Source organism: Columba livia, chromosome 14, assembly GCF_036013475.1.
Source record: "Columba livia isolate bColLiv1 breed racing homer chromosome 14, bColLiv1.pat.W.v2, whole genome shotgun sequence".
In the NCBI taxonomy this organism is placed as follows: Eukaryota; Metazoa; Chordata; class Aves; order Columbiformes; family Columbidae; genus Columba; species Columba livia.
The window spans coordinates 8,440,089-8,457,899 of record NC_088615.1 but is presented as its reverse complement, the minus strand read 5'-3'; the positions used below and the strand labels follow the sequence as shown (position 1 = coordinate 8,457,899).

The following is a 17,811-nucleotide window of genomic DNA, read 5'->3' as shown; positions in this document are numbered from 1 at the left end:
GATAAAAACATTTTCAGGAGTATTTTTATTCCCATTAAAAAAACAATGTGAGTGATAAATTCTCATCTTCCCTTACAAACAGAGCTGTAAGTTCTCTGTGCTCCCAGTAAATAATATTTTTTTATGGCTTGTGTATTCTATGTATAACGAGCACCTTTTTATCCAACCTAGACCTTAGTGAATTGGAGTGACAATGTCAGGAGGCTTTGGAGGAGCAGAAGGGAGGATACAGGAGCAGCACATCCCTCCAAGGAGCCAATGGGACAAAGACTGGCCTCATTTCTTCCCACTGGCACAGGTACCCCTAGACAAACATCCATTCTAGGGCATCTATAATTTTTCATGTTTTTTTTTTTCTCCATAAGCAACGACACAAAAACCACTTGCTGTGGAGAGCTAAAGGGTGATGTAAAGCGAGGGGAGCACGGGATATGCACACACAAATGAAGCAGAGCAGTACTAACCATGAGGCCATCCTCTCCTGGCTCGCCTTTGAAACCCTGCAAAAGTAAAAAGGGCAATATTGAAACTATTGTCCCTCATTCTCCAAAATGCCCAGTTCAGTAGCATTGCGTTTCAGGCTATTTTTTTATTAAATACATCGCCAGCGATCTGGAGATTTGCAACAGGTTGTCTGAAGGCTACGCCTCAGGGAAGAGATCTCCTCCAGGCTCTCCAGGTTTCAATCAGCAGCCGCAAATAACATGTTCCAAGTCCAGCTCGTTGCTCCAAATCTCAAGATGGGATGGCCTCCTCCTCCCTTGGCCCCATGCCCCAAAGCTTTGCCTTAGGAGCAGCCACCAGAGCCCAACTGCTGGTTCAGGCTGGGGACCCAGCACCTGGGGTGGCAGGACTGGGGAAGGGGACACCCTTCACCCTCCTCTCCCCCTCTGGGCATGTGCTCGATGTGCATCTTGCGTCCTTACAGGGGGGCCCGAAGGTCCTCTTGGGCCATCTTTTCCCGTGTCACCGGGAGGCCCCCGGGCACCTGGGGGTCCTGGTGGACCAGGGGGGCCAGTGGCTCCATCTCGACCTTGGTCACCCTAGAAGAAGTTCACACAGACATGATGAGATGAAGCAGCAGTGGCTATATGGTACTCGCGACACATGCACTGCATCCCTGGGCCATCAGCACCACTCTCCCAAAGGGATTTAATTACAACTGCCAACTGGGAAGGCTGGAAGATCATGGCTGCTTTGCACCCTTTGGTTCTTGTTCCTTAAGCAGGACTTTGCTCAATGCCTTCCAACAAGGTTTTCTCTCATTAATTCCTTGCCCATCAACTGTCTGCATGGAAACCACCAATTTGACAGTACCCAAAGACAAACCAGACCCAACAGCGTGCTGGTGCAGAGCATGCACACACTTCCATAGCTTAGTGCACCACACTAAAAAACCCACAAAAAAACAAAAAAGTAGCCCTTAGTATCCTTTAAAACCAGCCAAGGTCATATATTAACATCCAGTGTAGCTTGCAACCAGTATTGCTTGGATGCAAAGAGAAAAGCAGCAGCTGTATCTCCGTGGGACTGTGAAGGTTTGGTGGGTGCCCGTGGGGCTTCACCACCCAGTTACCAGCTCCCGACCCACCGCAGCCCAGCCCCGGGGCCATGGCCGGGCACATCCATGCAGCTGCACAATGGAAAAACCCCACAAAAAGGCCGTCTCATAAATCTTTTAGCAACATCTGGAAGGGTTACCACTGAGGCAGTATGAGGACTGTATTTAATATGTGGTCCACCCTCAAATCAGGGACAAGTGTGGGATTTTCAGAAGTCCTTAAGTGACTTAGCAGCACAAATCCCACGGCCTTTCAACAAGATTTGTGCTCCTTAATCACTTGCATAGTTTAAAAAAAAATCCTATTGGAACTGCTGGACACTGCATCCAATTATGTTAAGAGTCTCCTACCAAATTTTGCCTAATTAAAATGTCACGTTTAGAGTACAAGGATTTAGACAAATCTAGTTTTAATGCATTTTATTTTGCAGTACCAGTGCTGCTCATATCAACACTAATAGGACTTTGCTGCTTGATCCCCACTTCCCACAAGTGGCCAGATCCTAAACCCCTAAACTTCTACGTCTCCTCTGACAAAACTCCCCCTAAATTCCAATGGGGTTTCAATCAAGTGCGCTCCCAACAAGAACCTCTGAATGTAGTCACAGTAGTGACAATTTAAAATAGCAAAAGTGCACTATCAGCCAGAAAGAAGAAACAAAAGCAACTCAAAGAATCACAGCAAACCAGCAGCAGCAGATCCAACACGTCTACCTTGAGCACTCGTCGGCTAAAGACAAGCTGATCATTAGCCAGAAATCCGTGATTGAGCCGGGGAAAAACCATCTAGCCAGGTAAAGTGGGAGGCAGAGGAGGAAAGAGCAAGAATTTAAGATGAAAGCACAGCAGAAGAATGACTTTTAAAGGCTGCAACAATATATAACATTTTTTTCTTCAATAATTAATCGGATGCACAAGGATTAAATAATCTAGGTAGCCATCAGTGATTGTTTCAACATTCTGGATACACTAGAGCTTGGTGAGCAGTAAACAGACAGAGGAAAACAAGTATCTTTTCGTTAGTTTACTGCACAATAGGACATTCAAAGCAGCTGGGGTACAGAAGATCCCTCTACTGCAGAGCTTTCTGCAGAATGAAGAGCAGTATTCCAGTAAAGCCCATAGGGGATATATCCCAGCATTTCTCCCAAGACCATTTTTTTTGGTAGTTTTTTGTTTTGTTTTGGTTTTGGTTTTTTTAGAGACTAAAATGAATACCGATGTATTCCCGCGCCTGCAAAACGCAGATAAATCTCTCAGATTTATATGATGCAAAAACAATGTGTTCAGACCATGTCAGTAGTCATTGCTATTGTCTTTTAGCCTTTCCACGTATCTATCTAGGGAGAAGCAGTAAGACATTTCCTTTCTCAGAACACTGCGTCTCCCTTTCTCCTGTCCATCCCATCCCTGTGCGCGTCCCTGGGAGAACCAAAAGGATGGAGTGAAACCACGAGAAGCCCCACAGGAACACCCAGCACATCCTCCATGAGGATTTTGTAAGTTTTCTAAGGAACAAACCACTTGTTCAAATCGCCCAGGGAGCTTTTAAATCTTTTACACAAAGAACAGATAATCCCAAAACTCAGTTTTATGGTAAATATTGCATAGACAAGCCCACCTCCCACCCAGTCTCCCCGTCCAGGCTTAGCAGCAGGCACGCACAGGTACATTGAACTCAGATGTTTTAACACAGTCATCTCGGAAAGGGAGGGAAAAGAAAAGTCAGACAGAAGAAAACGAATCAACACTGGAAAATAAACCCCTCCCAAGGATTTTTTTTCAAGCTGTAGAGAGTCTTTAGCTCAGCCCTCACTTAAATACACCCATTTTGGGGAAGGAACAATGCTGAAATCCTGAGATTTTAAAAACCCAAGATGATGCCACATTGAAATTAATGGGGACACAGAGCCTTTGTGCTTGGCCAGGCTCTCCAGATACTACAGAAACCACCAAAAAAGCTCTACTGAGAGCAAAAGTTTTTGTGGTAGACCCGAAGGGCCTAGTTTTATGGCTTCTTATGTGCATGAAGATACACAAGAGCACTGAGTGGGATTTTCAGAAAAGCCCAAGGAACTGGGCAGGAACTGAAACTTTTTTCTTGTCCCTCAGATTGCTGAGCACCATCCAAGTCAAAACCTCCCAAGGGCAGCGCTCTCTATTTTGATGTGAAATGACAATTTGCATCTGCTCTGTGGCCAAACACACCATATCCCAACACCAAATCCAGCCACCGCACATTTAATTTTAAACAATCTCTGTTACAGATGAGTTCGTGAAAGGTGAACAGCCTTGAGGTGAACAGCTATTGAATACAGAGGCACCATCTCTGGCCCAAAAATGCCCAGGTCAGAGATAACCAGGCTCCAGGAGAGCTGTGAGGTGTATTGGAATTACATGTTCCTGCTCCACATTTACACTCCTGAAGCATCTAGTGATGGAACACTGAGCTAACTGGCCTTTGGGTCTGATCCTGTGTAGTAGTACAGCCTTAGGGCACAGAAACCTTGAGCACTGGCAATTTCCAGCTTTAGAGCACTCGATTTAACCATTTCAACATAAGGCTCCATAATAAGAAGTAAAGGTGAAGGAAAGTAAAATACAATATCCATACATCTGTTGGCTGTGAGCTCTCCAGCACACCTTCTGTGCTGAGCTTTTGTCTGCAACGTGAGCTTGGCAAGCACTTATTTATCTTCTTGCAAAAAGAGTGAAAAAGTGCTATTTTTTCTATCCGCAGCCTGAATTCCAGCCTGTAGCCACGAGCCAGTTCAGCCACACAGCCAGCCAGCATTTGCCCCCGGTGGCTCAGGATACAGGTGCGGATGTTACTGGTGCCATCTCCACCGGCACTGGCTGCTGAGCAGGAACTGCTGCACAGGCCACTGATGAGAACGTTTCTCTCACAAATTGAAGCCCCTTTTCTCTCTTGAGCAAACCTGGCACTGCTGCCACACACGCTGTGCAGCCACTAGCCCGGGATGTGCAGAAATCTATCAATCCCACCATTTGTCTAAACCTCTGAATTGTCAGTAAGAACAGGATCACCTGACCTCAGGTAATAAATTCAGAGTGGTCGTCCCAGTGCCAGCTCAGGGAGCAAGCCCGGCTTATAAAACCAGTCCTTTTCAGAGATGTAGCAACATGTTTGATTTTAAGAGAGAAACAGAAGCAAAAATATCAGGGCACAGCAGACCCAGCCTTGGCAGCATCCTGCTTCAACTCCCTTCAACTTCCTCCCCAGAGCCGAGACAATCTGCTCTTGGTTTCTCTCTGTAAATACACTTACATGCATTTTGTCAGTATATTTGAGCATGTTTATTCTCTGTCCTGGTTAGGCAAGGCTGTGCAAAAGCTTTCCTGATGCCATTTGCAAGCACTAGCGTTCAGTGCCTAAGACAACCTGATGTAAATGCCTTCCTCAGCCCTCCAAACCCACCCTCCAGTATCTGCATTAGGCACACTCACACATGCAGTAATCTCATCTTTTTGTCCACACTGATGGCAAGTGTTGATTAGAGACAGAAAGAGAAGCAGCGCAGACACAAACATATTCAGCAGCTAATCCTTAATTGCCTTCATCTCACTTCCACTGCAGACAGTCCCTCCAAAGCCGCCCCAAGCATTATTCTCTTTTAATCCATCATTCCTAATGATAATATTTGTGTTCACTGACACACGCTATTCCCGCTTGAGCTCTCATAGACACACATATTTACAAGGGAGTCAGCACTGGATATATTCCTAGCTATTTATCCTCCCATTGATGCGATGACTTGCTGCAGCACATCTTTCAAAATCAGCTAAATAAAGCCAACACTGAAACCTGAGGAAGACGATAGATTAAATTAAGAAATAAAAAATAATCTGGCCCAGATGGTATTGAGATGTTTCGTATCCAATCCACAACCCTGACTGTCTGGAGACACAAAGGAAGCTATTTTCAAAGCCAGGCACCAGTCATTAGACCTACTTGCACATGGCTCTGCCAGGTCTGGTTCTCCCCTTTTCCTCCCAGATTGTTTCTGAGCCTTTTTCTCACTCTTGTGCAAAAAGACATAAATCTAAAAGTAAAGTGAAATCTGGACAAATGCAGATCAGGAAGAAAAAAAAAAAAAAAAGCACATATTTTTATCGGTAGATTAAAACATAGGACAAGTGTTACCTTGGGAAGTGGCACCTGCCCCTGTGACTCCAGACTCCAGATGGAACCTGAGCATCTCCTGCAGCACAAACAGGAGCCGCAGCAGGAGGTGGGATCCCCCGTTATCCAGCAGCAGAGACCACAGAGGCTTTGCAGCCTGAGCATCTCCTCTGGCATCACCCAAGTCCCAGCCTTGAAGTCACTCACAGCCCCAGACAAGGAGTGAAAACTCACACCCACGTGCTGCTGAATCACCTCTTAAAGCCTTTTTTAAGAGTGTGGGTGGGCACTTAGACAAGGTTGAGACCTTATGCTGAGCCCCTCCTCAGCCACGCAGGGCATAAATCTATTGGGGAAACTTCAGGGGCTCTCGGAGTCTGAGGGTGGCAGCAGAGCAGCAGTTGGGAGCTGCTTCAGAAAATGACACCAACTTCAAAAAGTGACTGAACAGCCCCCAAGGGAAAAAAGAAAAATGACTCTGAGGCATCTCTGCCTGGTTAACCACTGAGGTCCTGCCTACATTTCCTGCAACTGTATCTAAACCTACCAGCTGACTCTTGGGTACCAGCTCTGAACCTGGCCTCTGCACAGGGCCCATACGCCAGCATCCCAATTGCAGCACATCCCATCGCAGGGTTTCCAGCAGATGCCTATAACCCATGACCAACTGCACCTCGGAAATACTGCAGACCTCGCAGTGAGCCGTCCCATCTCACCCACAACATGGGAGACTTGGTGTTACTACTGCCATCACCAAAACAGTTTTCCTTCATCATACAGTTACTTTAAACCCTTTATTTTCCATCAAAGGCAGCCTATGCTCCCAGATGGTTTGCTCAGCAAGAGAGGAAGAACTTTCCATCCTGCAGAACACCGTGCTGGGCCCTTTCTTGGGACACCAGGTCTTACCACTGCATACTGGTGCTCTGATGCCAACAAGTGAAGAGTACAGCTTCAAGAGAAACACTGAGTCTGTCTCTGACATTAGAAGAGGGAATTTGAGATGGAAAAGCGTAGCAAAAGTTAAACCCTTCATGAGGTACCTCAAGGTCTTCCACTCGTTTCCCATGGTCAAAGTTAGAAAAAACACCACCACAAAGAGCTCCAATGGCAAAATGAAACATTTTCAGAACTGTTACCACACCTCAGTTTACAGAGACAAAGCTGCACGAAGCCTTGTTTTGTGCAGTAACTAAACCCAACAAGACCGTAGAATAAAGCGTGCCATTACTTACCCTCGGGCCGATGTCCCCTGCTTCACCCTGCGTGTCAGGCAAAACAGCAATGGTCAGTATTGGCATTCAAATTTCAACCGTGAAGGACCAAGTGCAGGGTCAGCTGGACATGGGAACGGCACACGAGGAAAGTGGGAAAAGTCCTATTGCTTAATGTATTTAAAACAAATGAGGAGAAGGGCTCGAGAGAATACAATAGGGAATGATTCTGCCCTGGCAGGCAATGAAACAGAGAATAAATCAGAAATAGTGGATTGTTTCCAACTCTCCTAGCAACTGCTTATGTCTTATACATGAAGGATTAACATCACTTTCAGTACAGTAATGACCTTCTTTGGCTGCTCTGATTTCATGGGAGGATGTCATGCGAACACAGAGTGATGGAGCCCACAACCTTGCTCTTCGAGGAGAACAAGAAGAGAGTTGTATGCCACTCTCCTATCCCTTAAGGGGTTACCAGGAACCCTGCAGCATGGATGAGCTTTAAGGCCATACTTATTCCTCCTACATCTTTGCAAATTCTTTCTGCCCTCCTATTACCATGGTTTATTCAAAAGCCACCCAAGAACCTGCTGCCACGTTTCCACATCCCAACAAAATCCAGCGGTAATGTTCATGCTGACATACTGGGGTAACCTGAACATGAGAGAATTACCGCAGGAGGAGGACATACAGTTGCATTGTCGAAAGCCACATGTTAATGCAGTCTTTACCTTTTCCCCTTTTGGTCCTGGAGGTCCCTGGAAAGACATAAGAAGGATCCGAGTTAAGAAACAGCAGAGTCATCAATGCACACAGCATCCAAACCAAGGAGACAGCATTTGTCAGTTCGCAAGCCTAAGCCACATTTGCTATTATTTTAAGTTATGCACTGCTTCACATGAGCAGCATACTACTGAAAAGCACCAACAAGGTCCTGCCTGCTCTTACCAGGACAGAGGACCGGATAAGGACCGGGGCAGGGCAGGCAGCGTGACAGCTGCTCGCAAGCACGTGACTCTAAATCAATGCAAGAGATTTCTTGAAGTATTAAATCACTTATAGAAAAACACATGCTTAGCATATCCTTACAACAATTATACATCTGTTTGAAATAAACAGAGAGGATGGGCTGCTTTCTTTAGTCTATTTGCTGAAGACGTAAGTCATCTTCCCTGCAAGCAGCTTTCTGTACAACAGGCAGGCAGAGACATGCTGCAGCCCCAAAAAGAACCGCAGAGCCATGCTTTGATGTGTCTGCTCCGCGCCCTCCTTCCAGCACTGAAAAAATTCTTGGGGTTCAGCCCAATCCACGGTGTTTGCTGAAGCAGGACCTGGTGGGATGCAGCGGCGGGAAGTCAGCAAGAGAGGCTGACAGCGGCAGCATCTGCATCCCCACGCAGCATCCCTCCTGCTGTTAATTTGGCTCTAAGCGAGACTGCTGGCCCTTTGCTCCCATGGAAGAGACCATGAACAGTCTGGTTTCAGTTGGGACATTTGGTAAGTTTGCTTTTTCGCTGAGATTTTCCCTGTCTGTCACGCAGAGGTCTCGCTCCTGCCCGGTGCGCACACACAACTTGCAGTCGTTCGCAGCCACGTGCCTGCCGAAGGCAGCGGGTGCAGCACCGTGCTGCGGGGCTTTGCGCTGCTCTCCCATCACAGGGTTTTGCTAATCCAAAGCCGAGCCCTGAGCACAGTGGTGTGAGCTGGTCTTCCTATTCCTTGGGATTTATTTTTCTAATGCTTTATGTCTAGGTTTCTTCTCATTCGCGTTTGACATCTGCAGGGGTAGGACAAAAGCCTACCACAGCAATGTACACCTATAACAAAACACTTCCTAATTGGCTAGAAATAAGTATCTGAAATAACTTTTGGATTGCAATGACTGAATGACTTTTACCTACTCTGAAAATCACAGTTGGTTTAGGATAAGAGTTTGAAAAGATTTCAAATGGTGCCCTCTAGTGAACGTGGTGGAATAGAGTGGGTTTTGGACAAAAATACAGAGCTGAGGAGAAAAGAGTGGAGCACCTAAGTACCTAAAGGGCTTCCTAGTAAAAACAGAGTCAAGCAAATGAGCCCAGTTTGGGAACAATAATTTTTACGATATCACTTTGTAGTGCCAGGAGCACATGATCAAGGTCACTGAAACTTTGCTTATTCCCAGGTGCTACTGGAGTTTGTCTCCCAAATTTGGGCTGCAGCCCATCTGCATAGTCTCCACTAGCCGAGCTGGCACAGGATGGGGAGAAGCGGCTGAGATGGGCGGACAGCTAAAGAAAAGCTCAGCTCTAGCTGTGCCAGCCAGTTCTGGCTCAGAGTTTGAACTTGCACATGTTACAGACCACTGAATAGTTTTCTAAATGCAATTTTATCTCCTAGACAGTTATATATGTAGTAACAGATGAGTAACACTTGAGATTCTGCCTATTTATTGCAAAGCAGCATGAATAAAGACATGCTATGTTTGGCACTCAGTACTACTTACTGGTTTGCCATCCAAACCAAGAGGGCCCTGAAAAGGGAAGGAAAAGACAATATTATTAAAAAAAATTAAAAGCAATTTACGAATATAACAATATCAGCCATGCTCTGAAAGAGGTTCTGCTTACATATAGTGCAATTTTTGGCTATGTTACTTATATACTAATTCTTCATCCATGCAATCCAGCAGAAAGGTTTCACAGAAGTAGAGTAGGAGGCATCAAGCGTTTTGCAGAGCATGAAGGAGCATGAGAGAAAGCAACAGGATTAGCGACAGGGACAGGGTGACACTGCTCTGGCACAGCTCTTGGGACTCCTTGAGGTTTTTAAAGACTCTAAAAGAGCAGTAAAACATACAGAAATAATTTTGTGCAGCCATAAAATGGATCTTGTGTAATGGCACTACCTCTGTTTCTGTCGCTATGGCTATGACTCAAATATTTTCTCTTTTGAAAGTGACAGAATGCGTCAAACTGGACAAGGAATCTTCACCTTTAAATGTATCCAGGCTAGATATGAGGAAGAAATTTTTTACACTGAGGGTGGTGAGAGCCTGGCCCAGGTTGCCCAGAGAGGTGGTGGATGAACCATCCCTGGAGACATCCCAGGCCAGGCTGGACGGGGCTCTGAGCAACCTGAGCTAGTGAAGATGTCCCTGCTCATGGCAGAGGTGGGACTGGATGAGCTTGGAAGGTCCCTTCTAACCCCAAATATTCTATGATTCTGTGCCCGATATTAGTTAAACTGAGCAGATCCCAGGAGTGATAAACATCAACCCCATATCTGAAACATCTGTTTTCTCAAAAGAACTTGCTGAAACTCTCCTGTTTTATCTAAGATGTGGGGGTCAGCCATCACCCTCAGACCACACTGGTAAGTCTCATTGGTGGGATGGGGTGTCTCACTATGAAGGAAAAAGGGGGGCATCTGCCCCTACGTGCCTTGCTCATCTGCAGTGATACAAACCTGGAAGCACACTTGAGTCTGCAGGACCAAGCACTTGGTTTCCCCAGGTCCCCCCTTTCTAGGGTTGCTGCAGGAGTGCATCGTAAATCAGCACGGTAAATAGTTATTTCCCCACCATTTCTAGCATGTGAGCCCTTAATTAATCTGAAACACTGAGCATATTGGGCCATAGGAAACCTTGATTTTGAGAAAGGATACATGTGGGGAGAGGAAGATCTAAGGCCCACAGACATGGCCAAAGCTGCCCCTGCTGTCAGCTGGAACACTGGGGGATGAAAAGATGCAGTTCAAAACCCAACAGTTGCGATAAATCCCAGAAGTGCACTTCCAACCATCCACAACCTACCGCCCAAGAACTTACAACCTTTCCTCATTAAAACCCAAAGGCGGTCAGCCCTGCAAACTGTTCCTGAAGAAACATGGCATGATGGTTGCAAGCCCACCAAGCCCTCGGACACCCACTTGCACCTCCAGGTTTCCAACAGGCACTTTATGCGCTTCGCTGGGTGAGGATCCGCTCCAGAGGGAGCCGTGGGTGCTGCATCCCTACCACAAAGCCTGACCCAGTGCTGCAGCATGGCCAGCTGCTCCCAGCACTGCCAACCCAGCCCAGCCTTGCTCTCCTCACTGCCCGCTGCAAGTTCAAGGGCTACACTTCGAAAATGGTACCTTGGGATCAGCACCCACTCCCCCTCCTACATCTTGCCCTGTGTGACCACACGTGTGCGGCACCCGTGCATCCTCCTGGCTCCTTCTGCAGATGTGCTGGGCTGAAACATCTTCCCATGTCACAGCCCTCTAAACCTGGAGGACCTACCAAAGCAAATGTAATCTGGACCATCATATAACACAACAATAAAGGGTCAACATTTTCAATATCTCATAGGGAACCAATTAAAGTGAAGTTTTTTCCAGTTCAGCGCAAAATCTGTAATGGTGAAATTGAGCAAAAAAGAGAAAGGCGTGAGAGAAGCCAAAGGGCTGCATTAAAAATAGCATTCTTCCAGCTCACAGGTCTGGACATTGGTAAGACATAAATCAGACTACAGAGACTGTAGTGATGTGGCTTGGAATACAAAACCTGCTCTTAGAATATGGAACAACACAGCTCTGTTAGGAAAAAAAGAGGTAAATCCAGGCTGCTGAATCCTGGGCAGGGCTTCAGTACCTGTGTTGTAAGGATTAGGGGACCCTGTACCAGAGATGTTCACCCAAAAATAAACGGGGATTCCTTTACATGTGAGTTACCTGAAGTGGCCAAACATAGGTTATATTGTTCACATGATGTGTATCATTTCTCGTAAGGAATTAGCAGTACACAACCGCTACATAGTGTTAATGGAAAATATAAATGCAAAGGCTTCTAGGTTACAACCAAACTACTACTACTTCCCCTGACAGCCCCTCCACACTGTATCTCACCTCAATTGCTTACATTATAACACCTGGGAAAGGCATCTGGTCCATGGAGCTTCTTTTCTGAAACTATCATTATTTGAGATGGTTCACCTGAAGCTCCCAAGGCAGCTCTCTGACTTCCAGAGGACAAGACATGGGACCTGAGCAGAGAACTCGCAGCAATTCAACTTCTTTGAGGAGTCCCACAGATTTTTTTTTTCTTCTAAATTTACAATACCAATTCATCAGCTTCTAGCTATTCTTGTATCAGTCCACAAAGAGACATCCAGAAGGAAAAACAATGGCCTATTCACAGGATGGATGTTTGAGGAAAAGCATTTAATGCTTGAGAGAAACAATATCCATTGGGCTTTCAAAAGGGCTCTTGGCCAGCCACGCTGCTGAATGGACAAGACTAACTCAGACTTTTAAATACTTTGTTAGTCTGGGCTGGATATTTAATTGACTGTGCTCTACCTGCCCAGCCAAATGTCTGCCTCAACAAAGGGTTTCCAAAAGCAGCCAAAGGACTGAACGTGTAAAGCAGAAGACAGCATCTGAAATCTGGGCTCACTGAAGTGATTGCCTGCAACTTTCAGGAGAATCCATGTGTTGAGATTACTATTGCCTTTTACTGGAATTCTGCTCCATGTCATTTCAAAGATGAAGGAATCTCTGGTTTATTTGACAACTAAGGAACAGGAAAACAACACGCAATCCCCTAATCCCCAAGTCAAAACCCACCTCTATAGAAGTTATCATTTGGGGAGGACAAAAATAACTTCAATTTAAACGACCAGCATAAAGTGTAAGAAAAAGGTGATTTTTCTGGACACACCATTACAGGGCTCAAGTAAGAGAAAGCATCGCAGTGGCTTCACACTGTGCTTTTTTTTCCCCAGGGATAAGTTTCACTCATGCCTTTGCCCACACTCGATTACAAGCCTTACACTCTGAATCACACACATAGTGATTGCACTTTACCTAATTAAATGCTCACTACATCAAGAGGGGATGAACTTTGTATCTATGATAAACCTGATGGTTTAAGTAGAGAGAAAAAAAAAAAGGAAAAATCACTCAGCTTCCCCCTGAAACACGGTTTTGACCAAAAGCATAGCGGCGCAGCCCATCAATCCCAGGTGCTTTGAGGAACACAACACTGACGTGGTCTCAGCCGACACCGTTCGGTGAATGTCAAAGCCCAGACCTAGCTGTAATCAACTCAGATCTCACTTTCTGACCATGCACCAGTAAGGACCACCTGTGTGTGGTGCTGGGCCACATCTGAAGAGAGGAAACATTGCTATCACTTCAATGAAGCAAATACATCCAAAAATTCTGGCTGGAGCTCTCAGGTTGCCAGGGTGGGAGGAGCTGTGTTAGTGGGGAGAGCTGGCAACACGGGGCAGAGCTAAGTGGTAATTGCAGTTACTCACCTCAATTTACCCCTCACAAACAGTAATATAAGCATATGATGTTCCTGCAGTTATAATGACCCAAACCATAGGGCATCCCCACTGCCATCGCCTGGGTGACACAGGCCAGATAAGACCCTGGGGCTGGAGCAGTGGTTGTTACTCTCTCGTGCGCTCTTGCTGCACACCTTGGTTTGACCATGCAACATTTCAACTTCAGAGGAAGGGGCTACATTCAGATAGGCTTTAAAACAAATAATGATTCTTTTTTTATTTCACGGTAGAAGCTCATAAGTCTTAAGATATAACACCAAAACGTCACCTCTCATTGCAAAAATGAGATTCACCCAATATTGAGATTAGCTGAAGAGTTGGGAACAGTTCTGAATTCACCAAAAAGGGAAGACTTGGATCTTGCAAGCTCTGACACACATGCAAAAGCTCTTCCAATAAATAGTAAGCATTTCCCCTGTACATCCCTTACCTCTGCTCAAAACAGGCCCAGGTGCAGCTTGGCTACCTGGCCTTCTGCCTTCCTCCTCCAGTGCCATTGCTGCTGGCAGGGATGGACTTGCTGCAGCAGCATTACAGGAATTTTAAGGGGGGGAAAAATATCAGTGAAAACGAAGCCAGAGATTATTAAGAGGACAATCCTTCTGTGTTGAGAAATCTTCTCTCGTGGTTATTTTTAATGTTTCCTGCTCTGCTAAAAATTAGCACAGAGGTCGGAAGGAACCCTGCAGTTGAATTTTAACAAATTCAAAGGGCTGCCTTCAATCGCTGTCTCTGTGGTTTCAAAAAATGGTAAAATCTCACATCTGAAAAGGAGGAAAGTGTCAGAACAAAAGAGCACGACAGTATTTTAGTAACCCCGGGAAGGGGGGGATTAGGCAGAGTGGTTTGCAGCTCAGCCAGGGACCAGGGACCATCCGTTCCTATCGGCTACGCTGTAAATCTTGGCCAGCGGGACAGTGTCTGCTGGCGATGCGGGTCCTCAGCACATTTTTGTAGGAGAAGAAAGCGCTGGCCAAAGCTGTGGCCAAGCACGCCCCGCCAGACCCGTCACAAGGAAAGTGGAGAAAGGCAGCCAGGTTGCTGTGGCTCCGCAGAGTCCCCAGCTGAAGGAGAAGGGGTGAAAAGGGACTGAGAAATGAAACGCGAGTCTTCTCAATGGCAGCTGAGAACAACTGGCACTAACTGCCAACGAACTGAGTGCCAGAGACACGCTCCAGGATGTTCCCTCATCCTTGTCCCCAATTACTGCTACTCCCTCTTCCCTCCCCAAAGCCCTCAGTGTGGATGGACCAGAAGCCATTACAAAAACGCAAGTTTCTACCCCATCAAATACCACCTCTGCTACAGTGGCCTTCCAAATAACAGCATTTAAATATTGTATCTGTGGGGAGACAGACTTTACATACGAAATGGGTCATATGAGAATTTATGCTTGTAAAAAGCTGTTTCAGTATCATCCAACAGAAATTCCCCCTTAGTCCATGATTGCACGCAAGCCTAAAACTTTTTCATTACTAGGTGATAGTGTTTTCTTCATTAAAAAAGTCAAATAGCTTCTACAGTTCTGTTACAAGCACAAAATAGCAATGTTGATGAGGTAGGACTATTTTTTAATGTTTGTAAGACTAATTAACTATGAAAATAATTCCCATTTGTCATGTCACGCATCAGTGTATTTGCTTTAAAAACAGAAGCAAAGAATAATTGAAAAGCAGGAAACTGAACTGGCTTGGCTACTCCTCAAGGGATAGAAGTCTTTTAAACATATTTTCTGAGTAAATCAATATTTCTTTTTTCTTATTATTTTCAAAATGACTAAAACCAGCAAAACTCCAAAGCAAGCCCTGATAAGTACCCTATTGCCAGATTTAACAAGGAAACCATTTACACATGACATTCACTGAGGTCTCAGTTTTGGAAGAGTTAAGCTTTAAATATATCCAACCTCTGTGATTTAGCTAATACCTTTCTGCAAACACAAGCACCTCTGGCAGAGCAGGTCCCCCCAGGCCATGGGGACAGGAAGCCGGGGGTGCTGCTGTCCTTCTCCAAAAATCAGCCTTGCCAGCACCTGCATCCTAACCATGGCTGGCAGCTTGCTGCACGCATCACCTGATTTATAGTCTTCTTCAAGAAGACTGCAAGATGTTATAGAAACAAAAGATAAGCCAGACATGGGTATTTATTATGTTTAGCCATTAAGTTGTATTCCTGGATCAAAAGCTGCGTTAATGTCGGGCTTCACTGGCATATTTATCATGAGTAGCAGGTAAGAGAAATCACTATTACAGGTTGTGGCTCCCATTTGGGATAGCTCCAGATTTAAAGCACAGCAAGAGGCACTTGTGTGAGAAAACATGTTGCACAGAATTTTCATCTGACTTCTCTTGACAGAGCAAACCCTATACAAGGTATACCATAAGAAGCAAGAGGGCTTTGAAACTCAGACACAGCCACTTCCACCTGTATGTGTGTACTGCCCCACATCTGCAGACAGCTGGACAAATTCTTGGGAAAAAACGTGACTGCCACTAAGTTTTTAAGAGTTTAATGGCAAATCATGTTCTGGTTTGGTTCTCTCCTCCCTCTACTCCATTTGCTGCCATCGCCCTGCACAGCCTCCGAGCCAAGTTCTCCTTGTTCAGCAAGAAAACTCTGTTTAAAAGGAAAGGGCAATTAGGGGTTCCACAAAATCCACCTCCCTGCAAACCAAAGCCCTGTGTGTAACATCCAACCCTGGTTTTGGGAGTATCCCAGAGGAGCTGCTCTGGGCAGTGGGGTGAGCTGAGCCCCCCTCGCTTGCAGACCTCCCCCTTGCTGTGGCCACACTCACACCTCTCCCAAATTTCTTTCCAAAAGGCCACCTGAGCACACCCCAGGCATTGCCCACAGCACCTGGTGGGGCTCAGCATCACCAAACCCCCCAAAACTTCTCTGAAACCTTTCTTGGGGTGGGACTGTGTCCCACAGCTTGAGCTGAGAGCAATAAATTCCCCAACAGAGGTGTCAGGCAAATGATGCAGAGCAGCAGCCTGATAAGAGCCAAAACATGTGTTAACAAACCAACCAAAATCCGTGCTCTATTCCAGAAAAAAAATCTGTCCTCAGACTGCTGGGCAGCCTCTGCCCATTCTTTGATGGAAACGGAGCAGAAAGCAGCAGCAATTTGCTAAAAACTTCACCCATAACGCAAACCAGACTGCAGGACTCTGCAAGGGATCAGCCACCTCGGAGGCTGGGCTGGTCTGTGCGGGGCAACCAGTGGCCGCACACAGGCATGAATAATTGCAAGAGTTTCTGAAATCCGTGGGAAACAAAAACAAAACAAAACAGAAAAACAAACAAACTGAAAAACCAAACAACCAAGGCCTATCCTGAGAATGTTTTTTGGGGCAGCACTGGCCCCAGCCCCATGTTCAGCCCCTCCTTCACATGGCCAGCCTGGGCTGACCAGAGCACTTTGTGTCCCAGCTGTCTTACCAGATAGGACAACCGTGTTCATCAAGGCTTTGTTGCGGAAATAAGGGACCTTTTCTCCTCTTAAACATAAGGTGAGCCTTCTTCCATCTGTTTGCAGAGCTTCCTCCTTGTTTTGCTGGACATCTTCTCAAGGATGCTCAGGAAAAACGCCTGGAAGCAAATCTAATGCTGATGGTGCAAAGGGGTGGAAAGGAAATGCTGGGCTGGAGCTGCATGGGACATCGCTTGGGTTCGTGAGCAAGGTTACTTGGATGAAACCAAAAGAATTGCCACAACACAGCCATTTTGTTTTCTCCTTCTGATGCAAAGGGAAGGAGTTGCTGCAGCCAAGTGCCTCAATTCCCCGGCCAGCACCGCTCGGCAAGGAGCACCCTGGCATGGCTTATCTGCTGCTCCGCACCATTTCAGAAGCAAGAGCTTGCTCATCTGTGCATCACATTGCATCAGTTTTCTTCCAAAACAACAAAGTGCTTTTATGGAAGAAAGAGTCCCCCGACTTCCCCCAAATTTCTGAGGCTTAAATGAGTTCCACGTGTTCTGTGCAACTGTCTGTTTGGAGCATTTGGTGCCAAATTGGATTTTGGATATTTTTTGTTTAATGTTCAACTATGAGAGAGAAGGCCTCTGTGGTGGGAATGCAATTTTGAAGTCGGCGAGCAATTGTTTTGGAGGAATATTGACATTTCAAGGAAACACTTCAGCCTCTTACTGCATTTATATTCTTCCCCCACCAGTGTCATATCCCTAGTTCACAGCTGCTGTTTGGATTAACTCTCTTTTGTGGTTAATGAGCAAACTTCTTGGTTTTTCTCAGTTTTCCCCTGCCTAAAAGCCAAGCTGTAGCACCATGCGGCTTTGCCCAAATGCACTGAAAATGGGAGATGCAGATCCACCAGCTGCACTTGCACCCAAACCAGGGAACCAGCGAAAAAGCAGCATGAGAAGCCGAAAACCAAGCCCCTGCTTCAACCAGGCTTTGGGTGGTGAAGGACCTTTTCCACCGTCCATCCTTGCAGTCATCCTCATTGCCAAGCCTCCCCCTGCACAAGCCAGCTCGGGATAAGGCAGCCAGCTGGGTTCGAGTCATCAACTCATAAGCTGTGCGTGTCCTGTTTCCGAAATCTTCCTGTG

The 17,811-nt window shown here is 46.1% G+C and overlaps 1 protein-coding gene across 1 annotated transcript in view; it reads right to left on the bottom strand.

The window, feature by feature from the left end:
• COL23A1 (collagen type XXIII alpha 1 chain) overlaps nt 1–17,811 on the bottom strand; it is a 190,089-nt gene that overhangs the window by 24,065 nt on the left and 148,213 nt on the right. Inside the window, exons 6-11 of the mRNA XM_065029918.1 lie at nt 9,408–9,434; nt 7,654–7,680; nt 6,941–6,967; nt 2,276–2,347; nt 927–1,043; nt 465–500 (exon numbers count right to left, since the gene is read on the bottom strand). Coding sequence (XP_064885990.1) covers nt 465–500; nt 927–1,043; nt 2,276–2,347; nt 6,941–6,967; nt 7,654–7,680; nt 9,408–9,434 — 306 coding nt within the window. The remainder of the gene's footprint in view (nt 1–464; nt 501–926; nt 1,044–2,275; nt 2,348–6,940; nt 6,968–7,653; nt 7,681–9,407; nt 9,435–17,811) is intronic.